The 14678-nt window shown below is 54.6% G+C and overlaps 2 protein-coding genes across 31 annotated transcripts in view; one reads left to right on the forward strand and one right to left on the reverse strand.

The window, feature by feature from the left end:
- MAP4 (microtubule associated protein 4) overlaps positions 1 to 10558 on the forward strand; it is a 258274-nt gene extending 247716 nt beyond the window's left edge. For 18 of the 25 annotated variants that reach the window (XM_058443148.1, XM_058443152.1, XM_058443149.1 and 15 more), the window contains 4 exons: positions 4639 to 4720; positions 7127 to 7239; positions 9099 to 9288; positions 9412 to 9660. In XM_058443148.1, the coding sequence (XP_058299131.1) occupies positions 4639 to 4720; positions 7127 to 7239; positions 9099 to 9288; positions 9412 to 9419 (393 nt within the window). In that variant the 3' untranslated portion in view covers positions 9420 to 9660. Of the gene's footprint in view, positions 1 to 4638; positions 4721 to 7126; positions 7240 to 9098; positions 9289 to 9411 lie in introns of all 25 variants that reach the window. The other 7 variants (XM_032161716.2, XM_058443150.1, XM_058443154.1 and 4 more) reach the window with 2 other exon arrangements.
- A 1696-nt stretch (positions 10559 to 12254) lies between these two features.
- DHX30 (DExH-box helicase 30) overlaps positions 12255 to 14678 on the reverse strand; it is a 44540-nt gene continuing 42116 nt past the window's right edge. For all 6 annotated transcript variants that reach the window (XM_032161700.2, XM_032161702.2, XM_032161701.2 and 3 more), the window contains 9 exons: positions 14492 to 14667; positions 14062 to 14268; positions 13898 to 13979; positions 13630 to 13823; positions 13369 to 13528; positions 13099 to 13256; positions 12894 to 12997; positions 12679 to 12818; positions 12255 to 12581 (listed from right to left, as the gene is read on the reverse strand). In XM_032161700.2, the coding sequence (XP_032017591.1) occupies positions 12328 to 12581; positions 12679 to 12818; positions 12894 to 12997; positions 13099 to 13256; positions 13369 to 13528; positions 13630 to 13823; positions 13898 to 13979; positions 14062 to 14268; positions 14492 to 14667 (1475 nt within the window). In that variant the 3' untranslated portion in view covers positions 12255 to 12327. The remainder of the gene's footprint in view (positions 12582 to 12678; positions 12819 to 12893; positions 12998 to 13098; positions 13257 to 13368; positions 13529 to 13629; positions 13824 to 13897; positions 13980 to 14061; positions 14269 to 14491; positions 14668 to 14678) is intronic.

A 14678-nucleotide genomic window follows, 5' to 3' on the forward strand; every position in this document is an offset into this window, starting at 1 on the left:
TTTTTTGTATTTTTAGTAGAGATGGGGTTTCACCATGGTCTCAATCCCCTGACCTCGTGATCCGCCCGCCTCGGCCTCCCAAAATGCTGGGATTACAAGTGTGAGCCACTGCGCCCGGCCTTTTTTTTTTTTTTTTTTTGAGACATAGTCTCGCTCTGTCCCTCAGGCATGAAGCTATAACACATTTAAAATCATATTTTTGTATAAATAGCTTTAACATTTCAAGTTACTTCTCTAGGATGTATTCCTAACATAGGACTCTTATGTCAGAAGCTACATCTATTTCATGGTGTGGGCTACCTAGGGTTGGTTGGTTTGTTTGTTTTTGAGACGGAATCTCACTCTGTCACCCAGGCTGGAGTGCAGTGGCGTGTTCTCAGCTCACTGCAACCTCCACCTCCCAGGTTCAAGCAATTCTCCTGTCTCAGCCTCCTGAGTAGCTGGGACTACAGGCACCTGCCACCACGCCCAGTTAATTTTTTGTATTTTTAGTAGAGATGGGGTTTCACCATGTTAACCAGGATGGTCTCGATCTCCTGACCTTGTGATCTGCCCACCTTGGCCTCCCAAAGTGCTGGGATTACAGGTGTGAGCCACCAGCTTTTTTTTTTTTTTTTTTTTGAGACAAAGTCTCACTCTGTGGCCCAGGCTGGAGTGCAGTGGCGTGATCTTGGCTCACTGCAACCTCCGCCTTCTGGGCTCAATCAATTCTCCTGCCTCAGCTTCATGAGTAGCCAGGATTACAGGCGTGCACCACCATGCCCTGCTAACTTTTGGGTTTTTGTTGTTGTTGTTGTTTTAAAGACAGAGTCTCGGCCAGGCGTGGTGGCTCACACCTGTAATTGCAGCACTTTGGGAGGCTGAGGCAGGTGGATCACAAGGTCAGGAGTTCTAGACCATCCTGGCCAACATGGTGAAACCCCGAAACCCCGGCTCTACTAAAAATACAAAAATCAGCTGGGCGTGGTGGTGTGTGCCTATAATCCCAGTTACTTGGAAAGCTGAGGCAGGAGAATCGCTTGAACCAGGCAGTGGGAGGTTGCAGTGAGTTGAAATCATGCCATTGGACTCCAGCCTGGTGACAAAGTGAGGTTTGGTCTCAAAAAAAAAAAGACAGAGTCTCGCTTTGTCACCCAGGGTGGAGTGCAATGGCACAATCTCGGCTCATTGCAACCTCTGCCTCCCGGGTTCAAGAATTCTGTTTCAGCCTCCTGAGTAGCTGGGACTACAGTGCCCACCACCACACCCAGCTAATTTTTGTATTTTTTGTAGAGATGGGGTTTCACCATATTGGTCAGGCTGGTCTCGAACTCCTGACCTCAGGTGATCCACCCGCCTCAGCCTCCCAAAGTGCTGGGATTACAGGCATGAGCCACTGCGCCCAGCCTAACTTTTGTATTTTTAGTAGAGACAGGGTCTCACCATGTTGCCCACGCTGTTCTCGAACTTCTGACCTTAAATGATCCACCCGCGTCAGCCCTCCCAAAGTGCTGGGATTACAGATGTGAGCCACTGTGCCTGGCTCATTCTTTTTTTACTGGTAATTTCCTTGATGGGTAAGCTCAGTGGTTTGTCCTAGAATCTGGATTCTTCTAATTATATCCTCATGGTTTTAATTAACATATTCTGTTGTCTCTCAATTTTCTTTAAATTTATTTGGTTTGGGTTTTTTCCCCACATGCTAGCATGACATGTAAGTAGGTAATGAGGTTTATTCTGTGAGAAATTACATTCATGTCTCATTCTTCGGTTGTCTCTTTTTTTGTGATGTTGGCAATTCCTGGACCTGTGGGTTCAGTAGGCATATGCCGTGGTAAGACTAATTCTAGCATTACTTCTTCATTTACTAGCTGGAATACATCCATAATGTGAAACTGACTGCCCCTCAACTATTCTTTAATTGCATACTAGACAAAAGGTCAAGAGATAGAGGCTTCAAATATGGAACCCTGTCAAGAAATCTGTGGCCCTGGCCAATGCAGTGGCTCACGCTTGTAATCCAAGCACTTTGGGAGGCCAAGGCAGGTGGGCTGCTTCAGCCCAGAAATTCGAGACCAGCCTGGGCCACTTGGCGAAACCCCTTCTCTACAAAAAAATGCAAAAATTAGCTGGGCATGGTGGTGTGCGCCTGTAGTCTCAGCCACTTGAGGGGCTTGAGCCTGGGAGGATCACTTGAGCCTGGGAGGTGGAGGCTGCAGTGAGCTAAGGTCATGCCTCTGCACTTCATCCTGGGTGGCAGAGTGAGACCCTGTCTCAAAACAAGAAAAAAATGTGTGGCTCTACATCTTGGTGAGGGCCCAAGCCTTGGAGAGTGACTCTGTTAACTTCTTGCAGGTGCTGTTGTGGTTACAGCTAAGATGAGCTTGTCACCATTGCTTCAAGACCCATGTTGGGTCGGTTTAAGCAGCTACCAGATCTTTGGCTGGTAAAAGTAACCTTCCCTATGCCGTCTCTTATGAGGGATAAGGATAGGGAGATGTTTGGATGAGGCCTTCATGGCTCCCTCTTCTTGAATTGGCCATTTCTTCCCCTAATAAATAACAAGATACCTTGTTTTAAACCCAGATAAAGCACTTACAATGGCACCATCAGCACATGCTTAGGAGGAGGTATCTGTGCTGTATCCTAAACTTCCATTTTGGAGGTACCTATAAATATCTGTATAATGAACTATAGATTGAGGAGAAAAAAAAATTTCTATCTAGGGAAAATTGCAGACTTTTTGGAAAGATGAGACAAAGTAGAGGCTGTGTGTTTTCACAGTAGTAACTACTCTGTATGTAACTATCAAACACGTGAAGCCATTATGGTATAGTTCCTGGTGGTGTCCCTTCAAGAGATGATATGAGAAAGAGACGGATTGAAGCGAGAGCTATGCGAGGCCGTATGGAAGGCACCCTTTGAGCTGGGCATTGAAGCATGGGGAAGAAAACATAATGGATTTGCTGGGTTAGGCATGAGCCGAGTTTTACAGGCAAGACTGAGAATGGCTCTGGCAAGCTGGGGATTGTGGTAGTTATTCTGTGCCAGGCCTTGGGCTGTGGGTGCAAATACAGAAACACTGGTGGCATTATATCTGTCCTCTGGGAACATGGTGAAGACCGTATTTCCTGACACCAAAGAAAGGAAAACAGGGCTCAAGAAGATAACTCACCATTTAATAGATTGTGGTGAAACCCACCAGAATGGTGCAACACTGCATGGAGTTGATGTGTTGGAAAGTCAGGCTCTCCCACAGTACCTACTAGAGGACAGCGGGGCCACTCACAGGAATGCTGGAATCCCCATCCAACAACTCAGAGGGCATGCATGGCTATGGACTTAAAGATGCACCACCTTTTTTTTTTTTTTTTTTTTTGAGGTGGAGTCTCTCTGCCACCCAGGCTGGAGTGCAGTGGCGCGATCTTGGCTCACTGCAAGCTCTGCCTCCTGAGTTCATGCCATTCTCCTGCCTCAGCCTCCTGAGTAGCTGGGACTATAGGTGCCCGCCACCATGCTCAGCTAATTTTTTGTATTTTTAGTAGAGATGGGGTTTCACTGTGTTAGCCAGGATGGTCTCGATCTCCTGACCTCGTGATCTGCCCGCCTCAGCTTCCCAAAGTGCTGGGATTACAGACGAGAGCCACCATGCCCAGCCAAGATGCACCACCTTTAAATGCAAATTTTTGTATTTTTAGTAGAGATAGAGTTTCACTGTGCTGGCCAGGCTGGTCTCAAACTCCTAGCCACAGGTGATCTGCCTGCCTCAGCCTCCCAAAGTGCTGGGATTACAGGCGTGACCCACTGCACCTGGCTGGGAAAATTGTTATAACATGGATTAAGCAGGAATACTATGATTACACACACACACACACACACACACACACACACCACCCCCTCTCCTCCCCCAAGGGGAAAATGCATTGAAAAGGACTGGAAGTAAATATGTTATTCCAGGTTTCTCTGGGCAAGGAGTTGATAGGTAAGGTTTTGAGATGGAACAAAGGGGATATTTCATGAGAGTCTTGGTGCTGGTGTTTGGACCTGGTGAAATGACAGAAGAGCTGTCTGGAGCATGCATGGACAGGGTCTGCACAGAAAGGCCTGTGGGGTGTGGAAACGGTGGTTTGGTCTGGCTGGAGGTGGGGTTAGAAGTGAAGGCTGGTGGCTGGGCGTGGTGGCTCACACCTGTAATTCCAGCACTTTGGGATCCTGAGGCAGGCGGATCACCTGAGGTCGGGAGTTCGAGACCAGCCTGACCAATATGGAGAAACCCTGTCTCTACTAAAAATACAAAAAATTAGCTAGATGTGGTAGTGCACGCCTGTAATCCCAGCTACTCGGGAGGCTGAGGCAGGAGAATTGCTTGACCCCAGGAGGCGGAGGTTACAGCGAGCTGAGATCGTACCACTGTACTCCAGCCTGGGCAACAGAGCAAGACTCCATCTTTAAAAAAAAAAAAAAAAAAAGCAGGGCCAGGGTGGGTCGAGGGCTCTTTTAGGTACTTAGGGAGATGACCCTGTCTTTGAACAGACTGAGATAGCAGCTTACAGAGGGAGCGAGGAACCCTGAACATGGAGAAGATTTAAAAGGTAGCATGGGGTTGGCTCTGACAGTATACCCTCTCTCTGAATGAGTCTTTTGTGTCCTTCTCCTCAGGTTCAGATTCAGAACAAGAAAGTGGACATCTCTAAGGTCTCCTCCAAGTGTGGGTCTAAGGCTAACATCAAGCACAAGCCTGGTGAGTGGCGCCTCCCTTGCCCACTGGGACTCCAGGGTATGTAGTCCTGCCATGGGTCAGCTGGGCAGCCCGCTGACTGGCAAGGGTTTCATCTCTGTGCCTTTAGCATCCCATGAAGACTACCCAGGACAGCGCAGTGGAAACAACACAGTCCTCATTCTGTCAGGGAGCAGGAGTTCAGGTGCTAACCTCTAGGTGGAGGAGGAGCAGTTTCTTACAGCAGCCATCTGCACAGGCATTCTCTTGAGTACCTACTGTGTGCGTGGAACTATTGAGCTAGTCCTGGGGAAGCGGTGCACTCTGAGCTGAGAACCTGGGTTGGCTCTAAACGAGGATTACAGGAGCTACTGCTGAAGGAGCTGTATAGAGGGCAGTGTTCAGGTCCCACCTATCAGATTCGGGAGCAAAGGGTGCTCCCAACCAGTGAAGCCTCAGCCGCTAGCCCTGGTAGGAGAATGGGAGGCGTTCAGCAACTTGGACTAATGCAGTTTCCTTCCAGCAACATGGTTGGCCCAGTGCCCCGTGGAAGTCGCTGTGCAGAGGGTGGGCTCTTGCCTTGGGTAGTCCCCTAGCAGCCTCGTGTCCTAGTTCCTGGGTCTACAGCAGATTTTTGGGTAGGACTGCCGCAGCAGCAGGCACACTGGCTGGCAGACCTGGTATCCCAGAAGGCTAGCCACCACAGGCCAGTTAAGGTGAAGGCAAAACTCTCTTCCCTCAGGGCAGGCGCGGTGTCTCATGCCTGTAATCCCAGCACTTTGGGAGGCCAAGGCAGGTGGATCACTTGAGGTCAGGAGTTTGAGACCAGCCTGGCCAACATGGTGAAACCCTGTCTCTACTAAAAATACAAAAACTAGCCAGGTGTGGTGGCGCATGCCTTTGGAGAATTGCTTGAACCCAGGAGGCAGAGACTGCAGTGAGGCGAGAGTGTGGCACTGCACTCTAGCCTGAGCAACAGAGCGAAATTCTGTCTCCAAAAAGAAAAAAAAAACTCCCTTTCCCTCTCAGCGAAGAGTGTGATCCGGTTTAGAATGTGTTCTATTTAGAAAGATCAAAACAGGCCGGGCGCGGTGGCTCACGCTTGTAATCCCAGCACTTTGGGAGGCCGAGGCGGGCGGATCACGAGGTCAGGAGATCGAGACCACGGTGAAACCCCGTCTCTACCAAAAAAAAATACAAAAAATTAGCCGGGCGTGGTGGCGGGCGCCTGTAGTCCCAGCTACTCGGAGAGGCTGAGGCAGGAGAATGGCGTGAACCCGGGAGGCGGAGCTTGCAGTGAGCCGAGACTGCGCCACTGCACTCCAGCCTGGGCGACAGAGCGAGACTCTGTCTCAAAAAAAAAAAAAAAAAGATCAAAACAGTTCTGTCCTTAACTAACCATTTTTTTCCCCTTTTATCTGGGAAATCTCCTATGAGATACTTCCTTCTCTAATGACACTGAGTCACTTAGGGTCTAGTTTTTGCCAGGGCTGGGTTTCCCAATATGGGACACCGGGAGACCTCGGCCAGAAGCTGTGCGTGGAGGTCTGCCATGTGAGCTGAGAGGAGATGGAAGAACAGGAGAAGGGGCCCAAGGGGAGCCATGCTGCTGGGTGCGGGAGGGGCTGGGTACTCTTTGAGGGTAGTTTGTCCCGCACCCCTCCCCTTGGTCTCATGGGCACACTCTGGCCAGTGAGCTCTGAACCCTGGGCATGAGTTCAGACCACCTTCCCTCCCCGTCCTAGCCTGAGGTCACTAGATCCTGGGCCTGCCTTGGTCCGTGTCTTTCCTTCCTCGGTGCACAGCCTCGGGGCCACTCTCTCTCCTTTTTATCATTCCTTCTTTTTGCTAGAGTGTGATACGGTTAGGGGCTCAGACAATTTTCACAACCTGTCCCTGTCAATCAACAGATTGGTGGTAACTCTGGGTGAGTCCCTTCTCTTTTGCAGCATCAGTTTTACCGGCTGTGAAGCAGGGACCGTGGCCATGATGACAGGGCATTCATGAGAATTCAGTGAGGCTGTGCCTGAGAAGCACTGCATGGCCCAGTTAGCGGGAGGGCATTCCCACACGGAGTAGAGAAGCAGAGGCTTCGCCCCGGAGGCTGTGCTCGGAGCCCCAGGCCTGCCCAAGCCTAGCCTGCAGCTTGGTGGCTGTGGCATGGGGTGGTGGAAGGGGTAGCGTGGGGTGGTGGAAGGGATGGCGTTCCTTCTCTTGGAGGTATTCCCACTGGCTGGACGGAGAGATTGTCTTAGCCTCACTGTGATAAGAGAAGCCCTCTTTAGACAAACATGTTCACTGTTCTTCGTTTGCCACCCAGAAGCAGGTCACATCTTTCTCATTTCTAGATTGGGCATATCACTAGTCCTGGTTTTGCCTGCAGGGATATTCCTCTGCCACCTTAGGTGACCAGTTCCTTTGTGGTTCTAGGTGGAGGAGATGTCAAGATTGAAAGTCAGAAGTTGAACTTCAAGGAGAAGGCCCAGGCCAAGGTGGGATCCCTCGATAATGTGGGCCACCTACCTGCAGGAGGTGCCGTGAAGGTAACGAGTGGGTCACTGGGGAGACACAGCTGGGGAGGGGTGGGAACTATGCAGCTAGGGTCAGGGTCCTCACAGGTAGGCACCTGTCACCGCCCCTCAGTCTCTTCAGGAGTCATGTCTTCACCCACACCATTGCTGTTGTCCCATCGTGTATCATCAGTCCTGACCGAGGCAGAAGTGAAGAGGCCCCAGCCCAGCCACCCCTCACCTGTCAGCTGGAGGCAGAACCTTGCTCCTGAGAGCCATGGCCTTCCTAATTGAGCCCATGCAGCCACTTGAGAAGGCCATGGGCTGGGACACAGACCACCCCTAGGCGAGCGGGGGTTCTGCACCACACAGTTCTCCCCGGCTGTCTCACGGGAGGGGAATGTGGGTTCCCGCCCCATGTCAGGCTCCGCTCCTGGGCTGGGAGCAGGACAGCACATTCTTAACTGCCAGTGACAGCAGGCTGCCTGGGGCCTCCCTCTGCAGGGCCTGGCTGGGGCCTCCCTGTGCAGGGCTCTGAGACAGAGCTCAAGTGGCAGAGGTTCCCATCCTCACGACCAGCTGGGCCTCTTCTCCCTTCCCTCTCTCCTCTCTCCTCCCTTCCTCCTTCCACAGTACTGTGAGACCTCGTGTGCCAAGATGCTGTCTGTCCTTTGTTCCATGTCATCTGTGGGTGGGGGGCCCATGAGGGGCATCTTGCAGACCCCGAGCACAAGGATGGCTGCTGCTGCTCGGGTTCAGGTGCGCAGGGGAGAGGGGCCAGGAGCCACTGCCCTGGGCTTTCCCTTCCATTTCTGCTCCCCAGTGCCAGCCACTGCCCAGCCTGTCCCCTGTCCCATCCTCTCCTGATGCTCTGACTGAAGCCTTGATCAGCTTCCAGGAACATCTCGGGGGGGTCCTTGCTGCCACAGGCTCTCAGTTCGTGCCCCCCACACCTAGTGAGGATGCCGTTCTCGCACCCGTCTCAGTGGGGCGTTAACTTGGCTTTAGTCTCTTGTCCAAGGACACAGCGAGCGAGTGTGGACCAGGATTCACATCTGGGCTTTGTGTTCTTTTCCTTATTCATATTATATCCCTTTCTTTATTAGTTCTGGAATTATTGTTTTTAATCGAGGCCTATTTCTCGCTATGCCGATTAGAAACCACTTCTCCCTTGTCACTTTTTGGGTGTTTGGTGACACAGGCTTTCCAGCTCCCCAGTGGCCTCTTGCAGCTGTTCTCTCTTCTCTGCCTTCCTCACACTGAGTGTTCCATGTCCCCCAAATGTCCTCCTCCTATGAAGCCCTCCAGGCCTCCACAGTCTCCCTGGGTTATACCTCCTTGGACACCTTCTTTCTGCCTCCCATGGACCCCTGATCCCAGAATGGTGCCCAGCACAGACAAGGCCTCAGCACCTGTGTTCTTGACCCAGACAGACGTGCAGGCAGGGCTGCCCGGGAGCTACTGAGGATCCCACTCTGTGTGCAGGGGGTGGCCTGGGTTCAGGGCGGGTTTGGGAGGGTGGGCTGCACCCTTCGGGGGGCTACCCTTCAGGCTTGTTGCTCACTATTGTCATGGCTACTTATTTGGTACCAGCCTGAGGCCTGGCACCTCTGCCCTCAGAGAGGCTTCATCAGAGCCTCACATGCCACAGAGGGGCTCTGAGAGTGTGTCACTGGCCCAGCTACTCCTGACCCTCGGGAGTCAGTCTCCCAGGTGAGGTGGGGTGGGTGGGGCCGGGGCACCTGCCTGGGATTCTCCAAGCGACTGTGCCTTGAGCCAGTGGGTGCTGGGGCAGCACGGGTGGGGGCTGTGTGTGAAATCCACCACCATCACCCCATCCCACTCCCCCCTGCAACTGACCCTGCACTGTCTCCCCCACTGTTTCATTGTAGACTGAGGGCGGTGGCAGCGAGGCTCCTCTGTGTCCGGGTCCCCCTGCTGGGGAGGAGCCGGCCATCTCTGAGGCAGCGCCTGAAGCTGGCGCCCCCACTTCAGCCAGTGGCCTCAATGGCCACCCCACCCTGTCAGGGGGTGGTGACCAAAGGGAGGCCCAGACCTTGGACAGCCAGATCCAGGAGACAAGTAAGTGGCTGGGCTCGGCCTAAGGGCCAGCCAGGGGCCCTGCCACTGGCCGCAAATTGAAACTCCTTTGTTTTTGACTAGAGTGTGGCCTAAATTTTAACGAAGTAACCTTTTATTTTCCAGGCATCTAATGATGACATTCTGGTCTCGTCTTCCGTCTCCCCCGTGTTCCCCTCTTGTCTCCCCTGTTCCCCTCTCCCTTCCCTCCTCCCATGTCACTGCAGATTGAGACCTACAGGCTGACGTTCCGGGCAAACGCCAGGGCCCGCACCGACCACGGGGCCGACATTGTCTCCCGCCCCCCACACTTCCCTGGCGGCCCCAACTCGGGCTCCCAGGTCCTTGGCCCCCTTTCCCGGGCTGTCCACTAGACCAGTGAGCGCTTGGGCGCCACGCTGGGCGGCCCGCTAGGCTCGCCTTCCCTCCTGCTTTGCGTGCCGGGGCAGCAGCAGCCCCACCCCACACTTCCTCTCACTCCCCAGCCCGGGCCCAGCTCCCTGCTTTGGTCTTGCCCCATCACTGCGCCACAGCTCCGTGGAGAAGGTTGGGAGGGGGTTGGGGTGGTTGAGGCTAAGTTGGGATCTAGGAGAGGAGAACCAGATTCCACCCTCATCTTTGGTTCTTTGGTCCAAACCCAAAAGAAACTGACATGCCCTCCCTCCTCCCTGGATCTACCTAGAGGGAAGAGTGGAGGTGGACTCCGAGTGGTGACAGGACGCTGTCTGTGGAGCTTAAGCCACTGCCTCTCCCTTTGGCCCCACAAATGCACCCCCCCATGCAGGTGGTGTCAGGCCCTTCTTGCTGCCCTGCCCCAAGTTGGGGGTCAGTGCTGCCTGTCCCCATGCTTAACATACCCTCCTAGCTGCTATCACATTTTTGTTTTGTCCTTTTATTTTTTTCTAATAACCTAAAAACTGGCGAAATAGTTCTGCAGGTTGAAGCCATGTCTACATGAAAGTCCTCAGTAAGTGTTAGAGGGAACAGGGTGGAGAGATCCTTATGCCACCCCCGCTGGAGGATGTGGGCAGTTTAGGGCCCTGGAGGTGGTGCAGCAGGGAAGAGGGGTGCAGAGGCTGTGGCTGGTGAGCTGGTCAGGCACACAAGGGGCTCTCAGAACGTGGACTGGTTGGTTTTGCCATTTTGTTGTGTGTATGCTGCTTTTCTTTTCTAACCAAGAGGCTGGTTTTGGCATCTCTGTCCCATTCCCTGGGATCTGGTGGTCAGCCCTAGGATACAAAGCCAGGGCTGGAGAACAAGAAAGGGCCAGGAGATGGAATTCCTTCAGGCCGGCACCCGCACCCTAGGACATGCGAGCCCTCATGTCCAGGGGAGCCTCATGCAGATAGTAGGAAATCAGGTCTGGAAATTTAAAAATAAAAGGCATGAGACTAAGGCCATCTGCTTCCCTTATGCCCTAACTGGAGAGGGGAGGGAGGAGAGGCGAGGCCCACAGAGGGCATCCCAGCTAGGCTTTGGGATGGCTGCAGTGAGGAGAAATCCCGGGAACTGTATTGACACAAAGATTCTTATTGCACTTGTATTTTTTGTATTAAAGTTTGCATGGTTTCTAATAAAGGATTCAAACATAAGTAAGTTTGTAGTGAAATGGCCTGGGAGATTCCAAGGGCTTCTCTGGAGGGGGATTGGATGCAGTGTAGATTTGCCTCTGAGGAGGCTGCCCCAGACTTGGCCTCCTCAGGCCCCCTCCTGACCTCTGCCCTTCTCTGGTCCTGGCATCCCTTGGAGCTGGAGAAGGTAGGGGTCTTGACCTAGGTTTAGATTTGATCTCCATGTGCAGGGAGGCTGTTCTGGGCCTGACAGGTCCTCCCGCTTTCTGAGGTAGCAGTGCCTTGTGGAGGTTTGACACCATGTCCCTAGCTCCCCAAGCACACACCAGGAAACTGTAGGGGCTCACGGAGGAAGTGCTGCCTGGGCCAGGGGGACCAGCTTTCCTCCGTAGAGACCATGTGCAGAACACTTCCGCTGTGCCCAGAACATGAAGGAGCCAGTGTTTTGTCAGCAGGAGGAAGGGCCTGCTGGGATGAAAGTGGGAAGGAAACAGGGTTGGGTAGTCAGGAGACACCCCAGGGGCAACAGCACAGGCCCAGAGTACCTGCTGCCTCCACTGCGTCTGTCCTGGGGTCACGAGGATGCTGAGGTTGACGACAGGTTCCAGGTCCTTTCACTCCTTTGGCCAAGGGTTGGGGGTAGGTGGCCCAAGTGGAGTGCTCTCTAGGTAGACAGCAGGAGTGGTCAGAGTTCCCTCGAAGGATCCTGCACACCAGAGCACCTGAGAAGGCGGGGACCAGAGGCCGTGTGTGATGTGTACTCCGCAGCCGTTTGGGGTGGGACATTTCTGTACTTCTCGATTTGCTTATGGCTCAGCCATTACCTGTGTCAGTCTGTGATTCTGTTGTAACAGTTTTAAGAGTAAATAAAGCTGCCTGATGTCCCATCACGCAGGCTCTGTGCTTGTGTCTCGGTCTGCATCTCCCTCCCTGATCCTCCTGCCCTCAGCTCAGCCCCTCGGCTGTGAACTTGTGGATGTGGACACGGGAAGGACCACTGTGCCACATAGCCCTGGGCCTCTGCTACCTGCGGAACTCTCTCCCAGTCTGCCTGATAAAGGGCTACTTGACACTTTTACTTACTTACTATCCAAAACTACAAGGACAGTGACAGTTCTGACTGACTGACGACAGGCTTCCTGTGGTGGGTACCCAGAGCAGCAGCTGTGCCAGGGGACTGGGCTGGTTAACAGCACGGCTGCTTCGTGCTCTTGGCGAAGGGAGGAGGTTCTAACCCCCTTCTCTCTCTCTTAAGACTTGGGGCCACAGCCAGCCCCTGTCCCCCAACAATAAACATCTCACTCTCTCTTCTACCTTCCTCCCTCCTTCCTCTTTTTGGGGAACCACGGCCCAGTGTATGGAGGCCCTGAGAGAGGAGCCCCTAGTGGACAGCAGTGGTCACAAGGGATAAATAGAACTTTATTTTAAATAAACATTTGCACTCTGTACACAACCCCAGCAGAAGCAGGGCTCAGTCATCAGCTGTCTTGCGCACATCAAAGCTGCCACAGGGTCCTCGCAGCAGCTCTGCCAGTAGCGCAAGCAGCTGCCCGTGCTCCTCCTGTACACTGGGGGGAAGTGCTGCCAGCTCACTGCGCAGGCTCCTCTCCACCATGCGGCCCAGGGCCCGCCGCAGCTCCTTCAGCAGCCGCACGGTACGCGAGTCACCCTCCAGCCGCAGCAGGTCACTGTCGCTCAGTGAGATGGTGGCCCGGCGCCCGTCATCTGAGGGAACGGAAAAGATGGTGGGGAACTGTGGTGAGGCCAGGCCCCGGAGGAGCAGCTGCAGAGCGGGGTGGGCGGGAGGCCTGCAGGCACCCACCACGGATGTGCACATCCCCGTCGGTCAGGAGCAGCACAGCTAGCGGGTGCACCTGAGAGGAGTCCCGGACGAAGACGCTGCCATTGGACTTGACTGCCATGAAATACGTCAGCCATCGGCTCCGTAACCGTGTGGCCTCCCTAGGGAACACAGGGCTGGTGAGGCCACCCTTTTGGACCATCCCAGCTGCCCCATCCAGGCCTGCATGCCCTCACCTGTTAATGGTCGACTTGTGCAGCAGGATGTTGCCTGATTTGGTCCTATATGTGACGCTGTTGGGCTTGAACTTCCCCTGCCGGGTGACTTTGCCCTGCCTCACCTGCAGGGATGGAGGAAAAGACAGGTGGGGCTGAGCAAGGAGCTGCAGACAGGGAAAGAGGCTGGGACCTGGTGAACTCCACTCCCTCCCAGAGGCAACACCTGGATGAGGTTGGGGTAGAGGCCGGCCATCAGCACGCCCTTCACCAGCTCCTCCTCCTCACTATACTCGTTGCACTGGGCGGAGGCCAGGGTGCAGTCCGAGGGCTTCCCCACCAGGAAGGCCTCATAAATGTTCTCTGAGAACTGCTTGATGAGTCCTAGGGAGACAGAATGTGCAGTGAACCTACAGCCCCTAGCCACAGACTGGGGGTGACAGAAGCTCAGTGGGGGTGGGAGGGGCTCAGAAGAGCAGGTGTGGGCCCGGCTGACCGTGGATGAAGCGCAGGCTGGGTGCGTAGAGCAGGTTTTCCTCCAGGTAATTCTCCCGGGAGCTGCGGTCCTGCCAACGCAGCACCTCCTCCCAGCCGGCGACAGCCCGCACAAAGGCCAGGTGGTCACTGCCGCTGTCGTGGCTCAACAGTGCTTTCACCTGGGAGGGGAGAAGAGGGCAGCCGGGTCACAGGCAGGGGCTAGACAACGCCCCCTCAAGCAGCAGGGGGTGGACAGCTCCAGGAAGGAACCAGGACTGACCTTGTCCACCTCTGCCCGGTTCTGTAGGCTGCTGCTGAAGGGGTCCCGGGTGAGGCAGGAAACGACCACCAGTAGTGGGTGCAGGCAACGGAAGATGGCAGCCAACACAATGGCCTTGGCCAGCCGGGGGTCGGTGGAGATGTGAGCCAGGCGCTGCCCCAGGGTGGTCAGGTACTCTCGCTGGTCCAGCACCCCTGCAACGGCTCAGCTGTCAGTACCACCCTCGAGAGCCACTCCCCAGCCCAGCCCAGCCCAGCCCCCAACGTACCGATCTCCTGGAGCAAGATCACAGCCTCGTCCACTGCCTTGATGTTTGGACTGTCCACAGCCTTGGACAGGAACTCCACCGCCTATGACAGAGCCAGAGCCCGCCATGAGCCTGCCTCCCACCTGCCTGGTCCCCAGGCCAGCCCCCGCCCCGCCCCGCCGCACCGTCTTCTCAGGCATGTGGATTTTTGCTTGCAGCACCAGGTTCTCGAGAGGTGTGCGCAGGATCTCTGGCACTTGGAAAGGGACCATTTTCTCCAGCCGGCTTCGAGGGAACAAGTGGTAGGCAAAGCCGGACTGGCAGCGGCCCGCCCGGCCCCGGCGCTGGATCACATTGGCTCTTGACACCCACACTGTCTCCAGGCAGGACACCTGGAGGAGGGGGCAGGTAAGCAGCACACAGATGCCACTTCCTCAGTGCTTCCCCACTCCCTGAGTAACCCTCACCAGCCCCCCACGTCAGGAACACTGAGACCCCACAAGCGTGGCCTTCTGAAGACACACAAAGCAGGTCTAAGGTAGATCTGGGCTGGGGACCACCTCGAAACGGAGTCCCTCCCCCAGTGGTTGGCCGGGCCCAGGAGGTAGGCGCCACCTTGGTCTTCAGGTCATAGCGTTCTTCCTTGTGCAGCCCACTGTCCACCACATGCACAATGTCATTGATTGTGATGGAAGTCTCGGCAATGTTGGTGGCCAAGACAATCTTGCGCACCCCAGCTGGAGGCTGCTGGAATATGGCCTTCTGATCCATCATGGGGATGTTGGAGTGCACTGGTGGGCAA

The sequence above is a fragment of the Hylobates moloch genome, unplaced genomic scaffold (assembly GCF_009828535.3).
Source record: "Hylobates moloch isolate HMO894 unplaced genomic scaffold, HMol_V3 SCAFFOLD_8, whole genome shotgun sequence".
Lineage (NCBI taxonomy): Eukaryota > Metazoa > Chordata > Mammalia > Primates > Hylobatidae > Hylobates > Hylobates moloch.